The following is a 12006-nucleotide window of genomic DNA, read 5'->3' as shown; positions in this document are numbered from 1 at the left end:
AAGGAAAGGAAAGGAAAGGAAAGGAAAGGAAAGGAAAGGAAAGGAAAGGAAAGGAAAGGAAAGGAAAGGAAAGGAAAGGAAAGGAAAGGAAAGGACTGAYACATTGAGATGTAAAGATGAAGCAGAAACAAAGTGGGACCCTAAAGCCATGGAGAGGAACTCTACAATATGCCCTACACAGTTCTAGGCAGCACTTCCCTGTTTGTGGCAGCCCAGTCCATGAAAGATCAAGCTCACTCAGCTGTGAAATGTTTGTAGCTTGGTGGCATCTGTCAGATGTGTTCAGGAATAGTGGCTAAACAAGTGGCAAAACTGACTCCACTGCTGAAAAATCAAAATTATCACCAGAATTATTTGAAAAGCAGAGAAAAAAAAAAATGCAAGAAGCCTGCTCTGGAGGGATTGGGCACTGAGTGGGTAGATTTGTTCTGCAGCAGGTGGTGAAGGGTGMATGTCTGCACTGTGTAAGAGAAAACAGGCACATGTGTGAGGCACATTTTGGGGAGAGAAAGAACATTTTGCTTTGTGTCCAACAGAGTGATGCATGACGAGGTGAGTGACACGGAAAACATCCGGAAGAACCTGGCCATAGAGAGRACCATAGTGGAGGGCTGTGACATATTGCTAGATACCAGCCAGACCTTTATTCGCCAAGGTAAGACATTCTGCTGCCYGTGCAATCATGGAAAAACTGCACTCCAGGCAGCAGGGTCACCTTGCCATCGTCACACAGGCCACTGCACTGGGCACTGACAGTGCTCCCTGCAGGGTCAGTCACAAAATGCTCTGAAAACAGGAAATTTGGGCTGTGGTTGGAGCTCAGTTCCGTGCTGTTCTCTTCAGGAACCATGAAAATCAGCAGCACATGAGTGGCAAATCCCCCATGGGACAGTGATGTACATTCTGCCTGGACTGTGGTCCCAAAGGGATGGAGCAGGGGAAGAGCAGGATTCTTTTCCTTTCTGTCTATTGATGGCAGTTTTAAAACTCTTTCTGTTGAAAATTAGTTATAACAGAAGTGGAATTTGTTGTTAAGTTGCAAAAAAACTATGCTAGAGTAACTCTTCAGTTTTAAATAAGGGACAGTTTTTGCCAGGAACTGCAGATTGGTTATGATTTTTATTTGGTGTGGTTTACTTTTATTATTAAGGTTTATGCTTATTTTTCTCCCATTTATGTCATTTTTATCTCTTAATGCTAGTTACTGGGTTTGTACACAGTTAACTACAGATCTGTAGTGTAGGATTTTGTCTGTTTTTGCTTCTTTGTGCTGAAAAGCATTAAATATACTCAGGAAAGGTTAGAAATATAATTTAGGTGCAACCCTTCATGAAACCTTTTCCAGATAACTTCAGCAAAACATCTGGTATTTAATGGGTTCATGTCAGAGGTGGTAATTAACAGGCTTTCTATATATTWTATATATATATTGAAATGCATTTTATGCTGTTTCTGTAGTTCTGTGGCCAAATTATGAAATTTTCTGTAATAACTTCCAATATTGTTTTCACATTAGTCACTATAACTTACTTGATTCTTCATTAAATATATGCATTTGCTATCTCTGAGRTGTTTTAAGAGTTATGAATATGGCTTTGAGGAAAAGAAACAAGTTGTTTTACATCCTCAGCCAAAAAGTTACTGCGCTATCCTATTATCCTAGGTTGACTTGTACCATGAGATGTAATTAAATTTTAGAATTTTTTTCAAAATTATTCAAGCATGTAACACAAATATTTGTATATTTATTGGGGTTTCTCTCTTAAGATTGACTGGTAATATTTTATGTGTRTACCCACTGTTTAATCAGTAAAACTGAGAATTTTTTTTCTGTGGGAATCAGTCTGAACAAATTGCTGTTGGAGTGTTAGACCAAGGACAAGCCCTGTAAGTAAATTAAATTCAGATTTATTTCTAGGCATATAGTCTGAAGACAGTGGACAAGAGTGTGTGTTACAGAAGGTTGTAGCAGTTTATCTTGTGGGACATCCACTGCCTGTGATTCTGTGGAAGGGCAGAAATCTGAATAAAGCAAATGAAGTAATGGAGCCCATTTTCCTTTCATGTCTGACAGAGGGGTCATGTTGGTGGTGATGTCCATCTCCTCTAATTTCAATTAGGCTTCCATTTATTGCGTGGATTAATGTGGATGGGTACTGGAAACCTCTTCTTCAGTTTAAAACAGGAGAGAAGTGCCATTATTTTTGTCCAGGCTTTTTCTGTGGATGTTCATTACAACTTTGTCTGTGTTACAGACTTTATCTTTTAAGAAGAGATTAATTCTGTTGAGTTGTATACACATTGAGGGCACAGGAACTCTCCCTGGCAGTGTATTGCAATGCAGATTGTGAATTCTTCAAGTTTCTTAGGGTCTGATTTTCCTTGTCTCTTACTTTGGTACAGTTTTTATAGTCAGGTGCACAAACAAGTGAGGAACATTTTGTTTGTGAGGCTAAAGTACACTCAGGTACTCTCAAATCGATCGACATCCAAACAACTGGGCACGTGGAGCTCCTTTAATGCCTACAAACACTGATGTTTCTGCCATGAGTTTACCTCTGCTTGTAAAGACATCATAGCCACAAAACCATGGAATTGCTGAAGTTGGAAGGGACCAGCTGGAAGAGATTGCTTTCAGCTCTGTCCAGTCAGGATTYGATTGTTTCCAAGGACACTCCACAGCCCCCCTGAACGAGCAACCTCTTCCAGTGTTTGACCCTCTGAACAGTAAAAACAAACAACAGAAAACCAGTAAAAAGCCCCCAGAACCTCCAGACTGAGTTGGTAAATGAGGCAGCTCAATGTAGACTTCTAAATGTTTGGGTTTGTTTATAAACCCAGCATTTTATGTTCCTTGCATTGAACTAAGGCTGAGAGAATGMCTCTTGAAGCACTGAATTACTGAAAGTGCCTAGGCCTGTAGCTGCATAAAAATTCCTGGGATTACACTGCTGTCCAAACTATACTGCTGGTGAATGCTCTAAAATTAGCTTCACTTGCTCTTTGCATCTGTACATTGGCCAGTTGTGACCATTCTTTTCCTTAAGAGGAAATCTGTGCTAGAGCCAATGCCCRGTTTTGTTAACCACTAAAGCCTGATGAGAATGCACAGGATCCTTGCTTGATGTCAGCTGTGCAGTTTGTATAGGAGATGTGCTCCTGCCTGTAAACATGAAAGAGAGAAAATGCAGTCTCTGTTTTCTGCTTTTAAAAAGAGGTTGGCTGTGTTTTACTTTATTAAATGGTCTTTCAGCTCCATACAAGAATATTAACGTTCAGCCCATTATAGCAGAGGAGGTTGTGATAGTCCTGAAAGCATTCTAATGAAAATAAATACAAATAAATAAGCAAATAAAAGTTACCTGTAGGCTTGCATCTGTAAGCATATCATATTTATAGTTAATACTACACTACTAAGCAAAGTGGAGAGAAAATGTATGGATTGAATATAGCTACACTAAATGTATAGATGGAATTTTAGAGTTAAAGGCACACTGGCAATTTTGGCTGGGAGTTTTTTGGAACATGCTAGCCTTGCAATGTGGTTTGAGGGACAGTCAGTGTAACATGGAAATGTCACTGTTCCAACACATGGAAATTATCTCCTCCCCCTCTCTCACAGCCGAGGCAGGTCAGCTGTTTGTCCAGGGAAAATGCACAACAGCCTATAAATATTTATGGGTTTGGGTCAGAATTTAAGTGAACCTGAAATTATACAAATTCTTCTGCAAAATTCTAGAGCATAACTTTACTCCACGGTTCTGTTGGGGTGACCCAAGTCATATTATACATGTTTAGTGTAAATGTGAAATGTCTGTCAGAGAACACTGTTCTCTGGCAAATTTACTGCTGTGTATTTTCCTGTGTCAATAGAAGTTTATATATTAATAACTTAAGGCTAATTAAATATATAGAGAGAGCTAAGTGTAGGAAAAAATGTAGCTCAGTAGAAGCTTTCTCAGTTACTGTAATTTCTTTTTGTTTATTTAAGACTGCAAATGTGAACTTTGAGGAAGATAATTCTTTTGACAACATAAAGTAAGAAYTGCTAATCTAATATTTCAAGGATAATTCTGTTAGGCTGGCACTGTGTCAGGRTGCTGCCACTACTTTGAGCTTTGATGCAGCTGTGCTGGTTTGTATCTGAAAGAGGCAGGTCAGTGCCATCTCGTGCTGCTTGTTCTGCTGCTGAAGCTCCCTTTGCATCATCAGTTTTTTGGTGCTTTTTTGACCATGCCTCTGTCAGGGAGCTAAGTCAGCTGTCTTTTGCTAGCATGAGTTTCCTGCTGGTTTAGCTGTTTTAATACCTGATGCTGGAAAAGCCGTGAGCCAGTGTAAGGGAATAGTGAGGATAGATGTGTGGGAATGAGCTTAGGAGGTCTCTTGGCTGCCCTGTCTGCTAACAGCAAGTTATATGGTAGAAATCATTCTATTTAATATACAAAGGAGTTGCACTTCACCACCAAATTTAACTCCTGTTCCAAATTTGGAGGTGATACACATGGTGGTATCAATCTGGAAAAGTTGGTCAGAGACTGAGATGTGAAACAGCAGAGCTGTCCCCAGTCTGGAGCTCTGCACAGCACAAATTCAGACTTATGTAAGCARGTTCAATTTAGTTCGGGAGTGTTTTACTGGTAACACATTTCAGATGGGCTGTGGAGCACTGACAATTATGCAGTACAGGATGAGAAGRAGAAATTTCCATCCATGCTTCATTTCCATCTCTCTTGCACACAGGCACGCGCACATACACAAACCCTTTTCCTTCAAAACGTTCCCTTTTTTCTCTGTCTCCATGACTTGTAAGTGTGTTTTCTCTTGCAAGTGCAGTGGCTGTCTACAGAGTGGTGTTTGCTGTTCAGCTGCATTTTCTGATCAATGGCCTCCGTGTGTTTCATTGCCCAGCCAGCCCTGAATTGAATCCTGCCATGTACATAAGTATTAGTCTAAACTGTACTGGTTTGAGTCTATTTATGATAAGAAACAAAGGGAATTTGTGCAATAAAAAACTGATTGAGTTGCGCTTAAAAGAGATGCTGATATACATTGGATACAGGAATGAAGAGCTGCATTAAATAACATAATGGCATTCAATGAATTAACAACTTAAGCTCTGTCTGCTAAATATTACTACAATACAGTAAACTTTGCATCTTTATTACCAGGTTCCCTTATCCAAGTCCCCTCAGTTGAGAGGGGAAAGCTTAGYAAAGTTCGCCTGGGCTCGTTGTCTTTGAAGAAAGAAGGAGAAAGACAATGCTTCTTGTTTACAAAACATTTTTTAATTTGTACAAGGAGTTCAGGAGGAAAACTGCACCTTCTCAAGGTATGGACTTTATGATTTATTTTGTTAAATGAAAACACATCTTTGGTGAAATGTTARCATTTTACTGTTTCATGGCTTTATCCTCAGCTTTGGATTAGTGGTTCTAAACAAAATTGGGGTGATGCTCACTATTTAACTGCTTTTTATTGAAAATAATAGAATTCAGCAAATTTCTTTTTCAAGACCCAGTTAATTCTAGTAAACTGGGGATTAGAAACAAGGCATTGATGTATCTACTTGTTTGAAGTAGTGAATAAATTCAGTGTATGTAGCACTGAATTTCAGTCAGTTTTCAGTGCATAAATCAGCCAGTACAACCCCGCAGAATTGCCAAAGAAGATTTTCCAGAGCTCTAATAAAATTAATTTTCAAATTCAATTCTGTTTTCCTGAACAGCATGTTCTCTTAAACTAAAATGTCATCTAAGAACAATCTAGTTATATTTGTTGAGAATCAGGCTTTCATAATGCTAGCTTGAGGGTAAAGGGATGTTGGTAGTTCACAGAGTTGATTATGTTGAATAGAATCTTAATTTGACATATCAAGATGTTATTAATGTTCATGTGCTTTCTCACTTTGCACCTCTTAAATAGTTCAAGTACTTTGCAAAATAAAGAGTCTAACCTTTAAAAACTCCTGTATGTATTTCACTTAAATTCAGAAGATTAAATGCTAGTTAACTTTTTTTGAACTTGTAAACAAGTCTGTATGTGACATAAATTACAGTGTGGTAAAACTGTAAGAAGTTTTGTACATTGTACTATTCATCAGTTGGATTAAGAAAAACATATTTAATCTGTCTGGGTTTTATTTTTTTAAGGAAAAAGTGTGCATCAAGAAATTGATGTATCCTCCTTAAAACTCCAAGTAATGTAAAGTAGAGTAAGGTAGATCAAAGCTTAAAAAGAAACCTGTGAGAAATGGGAACAAATGACAAAATTTRTGTAAAATGTGCTTTGTTTCCACAGACAGGTGGTGTTCTGTCTCTAATAGAGTGCACACTGGTCGAGGAGACAGAAGCCAGTGAYGATGATTGTAAGTTAAATTCAGCTGTCAGTAGTAAGTATAGTTTCTAGTTTCCTAAAATTAGTACCCTTTTTTTTTTTTTTGTTTCTCATAAGAGCAAATAGATGTGTTTTTGTTAAACCAGTGGAATACAGTGCTAAACTGGATCAGTAGGATGGATGTTCAGTAATGGATGTGCTGGCTCGGATGGGGGCTCTTATGTTATATTTGTTCCTGCTGTTGGTATCCTTTATTGGATTTTCAAGAGGGCTGGCTGGAGAAATGTGACAAATTATTTGCTGATTTTGTATAAAAGTTCACCCAGAGCATCTGGGGGGAAAAAAAAAAAAAAGGAGCAGCACATAATTGGCTTTCCGAAACACTCAGGGGYTGAGTAAATTGGAAGAATTAATGGAAAGCTTTTTGTCTCAGGCTTCTCACAAATCTGGACAGTGAGCTTGTTCAAATGGAATAACAAAACATAGTCTTGGGGGCTGATTTTATTGTTATTCCTTTTGGCTTCCATCCTGCATTTTCTCAAGTTTTGCACTTGAATTGTGAAAGTAGTTTCATTAATTTCAGTGATGCTTCTAGAGTGCTGAGGGTGTATTAGCATCCAAGTGTTCAAAGAAACTCTTTAAGAGCAATGTATAGCAAATCCCAGTATTTTTGTACTTGGCATATGTGAACARCAGAATGGAGTTTTGGGTACATAATTGGATTTGCTCTTTATCAGGGAGACATTTTAAAGCAATTGTAATTTTAAATGAAACTGCTGTTTTCTTTGTCTTATACTCTGAAGTTTCACRTTGTGACCTTTTTTCTCCCTCTCTGGCTGTAAAGCAAAAGGCTCTGGGCAGGTGTTTGGACACCTGGATTTCAAGCTGATAGTGGAGCCTTCGGATGCTCCTCCTTTCACTGTTGTCCTTTTAGCCCCATCACGGCAGGAGAAAGCAGCGTGGACCAGTGACATCAGTCAGGTACCTCAGTGCTTTCTTCACCTTGCTTGTGTTGAGACTTGAATTCATTCTGTGTTTCTGAAAACCAGTTAAGAGAGGGATGCTGAATACTTTTGATTTGTGTGTTATGTATGACATGCCCTTAGTGCTGCCTGCTCTCCTCAAAATTCTGTCCTTGCTTCTCACTCACCAGTGAAATGTGTTTCTCAATGACAGAGATAGGGTATAAATTTCAAAATTGCCCACGGGCAAACATAATCCAATGGTAATAATTTTATGTCTAAGGAGAGCCCATTCACAAACATATTTTGATTTAAGTAGGATAATACTGGTTTGTTCATGATTTTCATACAGATCAAAAATCACCTGAGAGTCCTAGAGTGATAATGATATCACATCACATCAATAATGAAGTAAGAAAATGGGATAAACTCTTTTTTTCCAACAAAAGTGAATAATAAMAAATCATTATAAATAGTTGCTGAACATTCTGACAGTGTGCAGGAACTGTCTATGTCGTGAGTTAAGGAAAAGGGTATTTTAAAATTTTTAGATATGAGGGATAAGTTCTTATTTATTTTTATTGCTTTTAGTTAAAACCATAATAGACAAACTCTATCATAATCTATTTGTGGAAAGAAAATGAATGCAACCAAAAAAAAATCTGACCTTCCAGCTAATCAGAGCTAAATCAAGGCTATTTGTGGTTTGTTTTTACACATGAACAAGAACAAGACCTCTCATAGTTTTGAATGCAGGTCCTAATCTCTGTTAATTTAATTTATCCTCTGTTAAAAGAGAGAAATAGTTGATTAGAGAAATATCTCTAATCTGTCTGCGTGGAATGTGATGCATTTTCAAAGCTGCTATCATTGCTGACAACATCTCTAGATGAATCAGCATCATAATGAGTAGAAATTGCTTAAAAATAAGTATTCTCAGTTACTTTGTGCTGGATTAACATTTTTGAAAGCATAAAAATAGGAAAATAAAAATCTCAAAATACAGTATGAGCTGTAGCCTGCTGTCTTACAGACAGGCCTGACTGAAGAATTTTTTACAAAACAGATTTTCAGTGAATAATGTTGTTCCATTACGTGCAAAATTATTGGAATTATTTGCTGGGGCAGAAAGACCATTTAAGAACAGGAATAAGTCCATTCTTAGCTTAAATTATAATAAACTAAAAAGTCGTCTGGTGTGATGATTGGTGCTAAGGGCTTCTTTGAAATATTTCAAATTCAAGAAGGAGAGATGTATTTCTATTAAATGTATTTTCTCACTGGTTTTAGGTAAAAATTTCAGAAAATTACACTGTGAATTATTACAGCTTCACTTTCCAAATAATCTTAGAAACCTGAATTGAAAACCACATATAGCTACGTAGATGATATTTTAAATGTACAGCTGTAGATGTAATCTAAACCTGAAGGGGCCTCTGATTGTCAGGTTTGAGCAATCCAATATCAATCATTGCTCTGCTATGAAATGTTCCAAAGGCAGAAAGCTGCATGTGTTTTTGACGTTAAGATAAATGCATGTGGTAATTTTTGAAACTCCTTTTTACTGTTGATAGGAGATCATCTTTATATGTATGTATGTATGTATGTATGTATGTATGTATGTATGTGTGCATGTTTGTATGTATATATGTGTGTGTATTGTACTTGATGATTAAAAGTAAAGTATTATAAACACAAGAGAGCTGCAGGGCTTGGTAGCAGGTCCTTGTTGCAGACCATGTAAACCTGATCTTCTGTCACAATTGTTGACTTCCATGCACAAGGCTGGTGGTGCTGAGTTATCTGAGAATCCTATAATCCCAGGGTCACTGAGGGTGGAAAATCCCTGCCAGCCCACGGTGTCCCAGCTGTGCCCACCTTGTCCCCATCCCAGAGCTCTCAGTGCCACCTCCAGCCCTTCCCTGGACACCTCCAGGGCTGGGCACTCCAAAGCTCCCTGGGCAGCCCCTGCCAAGGCCTGAGCACCCTTTCCATGGGCAAATTCCTGCTGATGTCCCCCCTGAGCCTGCCCTGGCCCAGCCTGAGGCCGTTCCCTCTCCTCCTGTCCCTGTTCCCTGGAGCAGAGCCCAAATCCCCTCTGGCTGCCCCCTCCTGGCACCAAAATCAGTAAAAATAAGTGTCCCTAACAGCAATACAGCACGAAGAAGCTGCCATTGTTCATTCAGTGCTGGGTGCATGAGGGAACATTGCTCTGAGATACCGTGTGTGCTGAGCACAGAAAGGTTCCTCTTCTTGGGCTGTGTTTTACGTGTACACTCAGGTTTTCCCAGAACAAACATTGATATGGTAACATTTCCCTGAGGTCATTAACACMCATTCCCTCCCATCAGCAGTGTTCTCTGTCCTGGCAGTGTCTTTGGTGGTCCCTGGTGGGCAGTGACCCCACAGTTGTGACTGACTGCCTGCTGAGCTGGTGCTGGTGTGCCTGGTGATGAGAAAGGCTGGCATAGGTGGCCTAACTTGTTAATTTGTGAGGCTTTGAGTCAATGGAGTGTAGCTTCTATTCCTTCCCTGGTTAATGTTTATTGTGCTTTTGATTGTGCCCTTCTATAGCCTAATGATTTTGCTAAATGGTCACTGTATTGACCACCCAGGTGCAAACATTTCATCTGGCTACACTGTCAGGAGTTGTGCAGAGCCACAAGGTCCCCCCTGATCCCATTTTCTCCAGGCTGAGCCCCTCAGCTGCTCCTGGGGCTCCAGACCCTTCCAAACTCTGTTCCCTCCTTTGGGCACATCTGAACTACATAAAAGTGCAATGGAAGTTATCTCCCACTCCCTAACCCAAAACATTTATACAAGAGTTTGCTGGGAGTGCTTGGGCAGCTTCCTCACAGCTTTGTTTCACAAGGAGCACCACCTGAGTTTGTTTTTACAAGTGTGTTTCTGGAAGCTTTTTATATTCCCCTCTGGTCTTTTGCACAGAGTAAAGGTTAAGGTATTACTGTACCCATTGGAGTATAAAGCATTCTGACTGTCTTGTGGTCTTGACTTTTCAAGCTTACACTCATTCAGGAAATACTAGAAGTAATGAATTTTCTTCCCTTTCAACGGAGCTTCAAAGGAAATATCACTTCCAACTCAAAATACTTAATCATGTGGAAAAAAAAGGTTGCTGAACTGAATACCCTGAGCGTCAAAGGCTAGAGAAGCATGTCGACTCTAATTCTTGCACCACTGCTTTTCATTTGTGAAAATACCTTGTCTTAATCAGGCTGTACCCTACAAAAGTGTGCTGTGAGCTTAGAGGGATATGGAAAACATGGGAATCAATCCCCTTTCCCTGTGTTTCGATTTTAACAGTTCTCAATGTTTATTTTCACAGTGCATTGATAATATAAGGTGCAATGGATTAATGACAATAGTGTTTGAAGAAAACTCCAAAGTCACAGTGCCACATATGATCAAGTAAGTGCAACAGTGGACAAAATAGATTTTTGTATTTCTTTGGTAAAAAAAAATTAACAAAACAAAGCATGTGTTTAGAAAATGCAAACTTTTAGTTTATTTGTTTTCTGCCATTTTTGCTGAATGAAACTATTCTATAGATTCTATAAGATTCCTTAAACTATTCTATAAGATTCTATATCCCAAAACATTTATTTTCAAATCTCTTTCTTGGAATTGTCAGGATCACTCAGAGTGGTGAACTTCCAAATCACAGTGTTGGATCACAGCACAGATTTTTCTATTTTTTTCTGTAGTTGGCATTAGTTATGGCCCAGATAAATGATTTTGTTCTCAGTCAGCTTTTCTCAGTCATATCACTCATAATTATATTAAAGATTTTTTTAAAGTGTGATGGTCGACAAGTTCCATTTTCAAAGGTATTATATTAGGCAAAGTTTTTGTTCTCTCTGATATTTCTCTTTAAAAATTATTTTGTGYCATAATTTTAACTGATCACCTCAAAGTAACAACATTATTTAGAAACCTGCTTCCCTCACCTTTGGATTCTCTCAATTATTTATTGCAATAAGTAGTTATTATTTCCAATGAGACATTTTCAGCACGTGATTCAAAATTTTCAATGTAACTTGGATCTTCTACCGACCTCAAWTTACATGAGTTTTACTTTTTAGTATCCAATATAAATACTAGTGAATGAAACAWAGGGATAGACAGAAAACTATTTCCTTTCTCACTGTTATCTGTCACATTTCTTGGTTTATCAAATGCCTCTTTTGTAGTTGTTCCCTCTCTTCTCTTTGTGTTTAGAAATGGGAAAGAGAAAACATTTGGGAACACTGTTAGGGCACATGTCTTTGATCCCTGGAAATAAGGCATTTTATTGTCTTCAGCTTTCAAGAAACAACTCTCCATGTGTAAACACTTATGTCACCTGCTGAGTTTTAAAAAGTACATTTGAAGAATTTGTCCCCTTTCAAAGCACAGACACTGAGTGCCAGTGCCTGCAGAAAGGAATATTAGTTCTAAAGAGCATACAGGATCTTTGCCCAGGCACAAATTTGGTGCTTTCTTTCTTAAATTTTTTTTGTCTGATTTGCAGCATGCATTGACTTTCTGAGTCAGATGTCTTTGGATGACACAAACAAAAATTTCCCACTTTTCTGAGGGCCCAGATTAAGAAACAAGAAACAAGATTTCTGTGTTTTAGTTTTTTTTTGGTTTTGAGTTATTTTTTTGGGTTTTTTTTGGGTTTGGGTTTTTTGTTTTGTTGTTGTGTTTT

General features: G+C 38.4%; 1 protein-coding gene across 4 annotated transcripts in view; it reads left to right on the top strand.

Moving 5' to 3' along the window:
* The window catches only part of RASGRF2 (Ras protein specific guanine nucleotide releasing factor 2), a 112577-nt gene that overhangs the window by 52352 nt on the left and 48219 nt on the right, over nucleotides 1-12006 (top strand). For 2 of the 4 annotated variants that reach the window (XM_057383675.1, XM_057383674.1), the window contains exons 9-13: nucleotides 537-655; nucleotides 5169-5329; nucleotides 6298-6364; nucleotides 7178-7314; nucleotides 10642-10724. In XM_057383675.1, coding sequence (XP_057239658.1) covers nucleotides 537-655; nucleotides 5169-5329; nucleotides 6298-6364; nucleotides 7178-7314; nucleotides 10642-10724 — 567 coding nt within the window. Of the gene's footprint in view, nucleotides 1-536; nucleotides 656-5168; nucleotides 5330-6297; nucleotides 6389-7177; nucleotides 7315-10641; nucleotides 10725-12006 lie in introns of all 4 variants that reach the window. The other 2 variants (XM_057383672.1, XM_057383671.1) reach the window with 1 other exon arrangement.

The sequence above is a fragment of the Malurus melanocephalus genome, unplaced genomic scaffold (genome assembly GCF_030028575.1).
Source record: "Malurus melanocephalus ecotype Western Australia unplaced genomic scaffold, MMel_1.1 scaffold_651, whole genome shotgun sequence".
Taxonomy (NCBI): Eukaryota; Metazoa; Chordata; class Aves; order Passeriformes; family Maluridae; genus Malurus; species Malurus melanocephalus.
The sequence above is the reverse complement of the archived record's forward strand: the minus strand, read 5'-3'. Positions and strand labels throughout refer to the sequence as shown.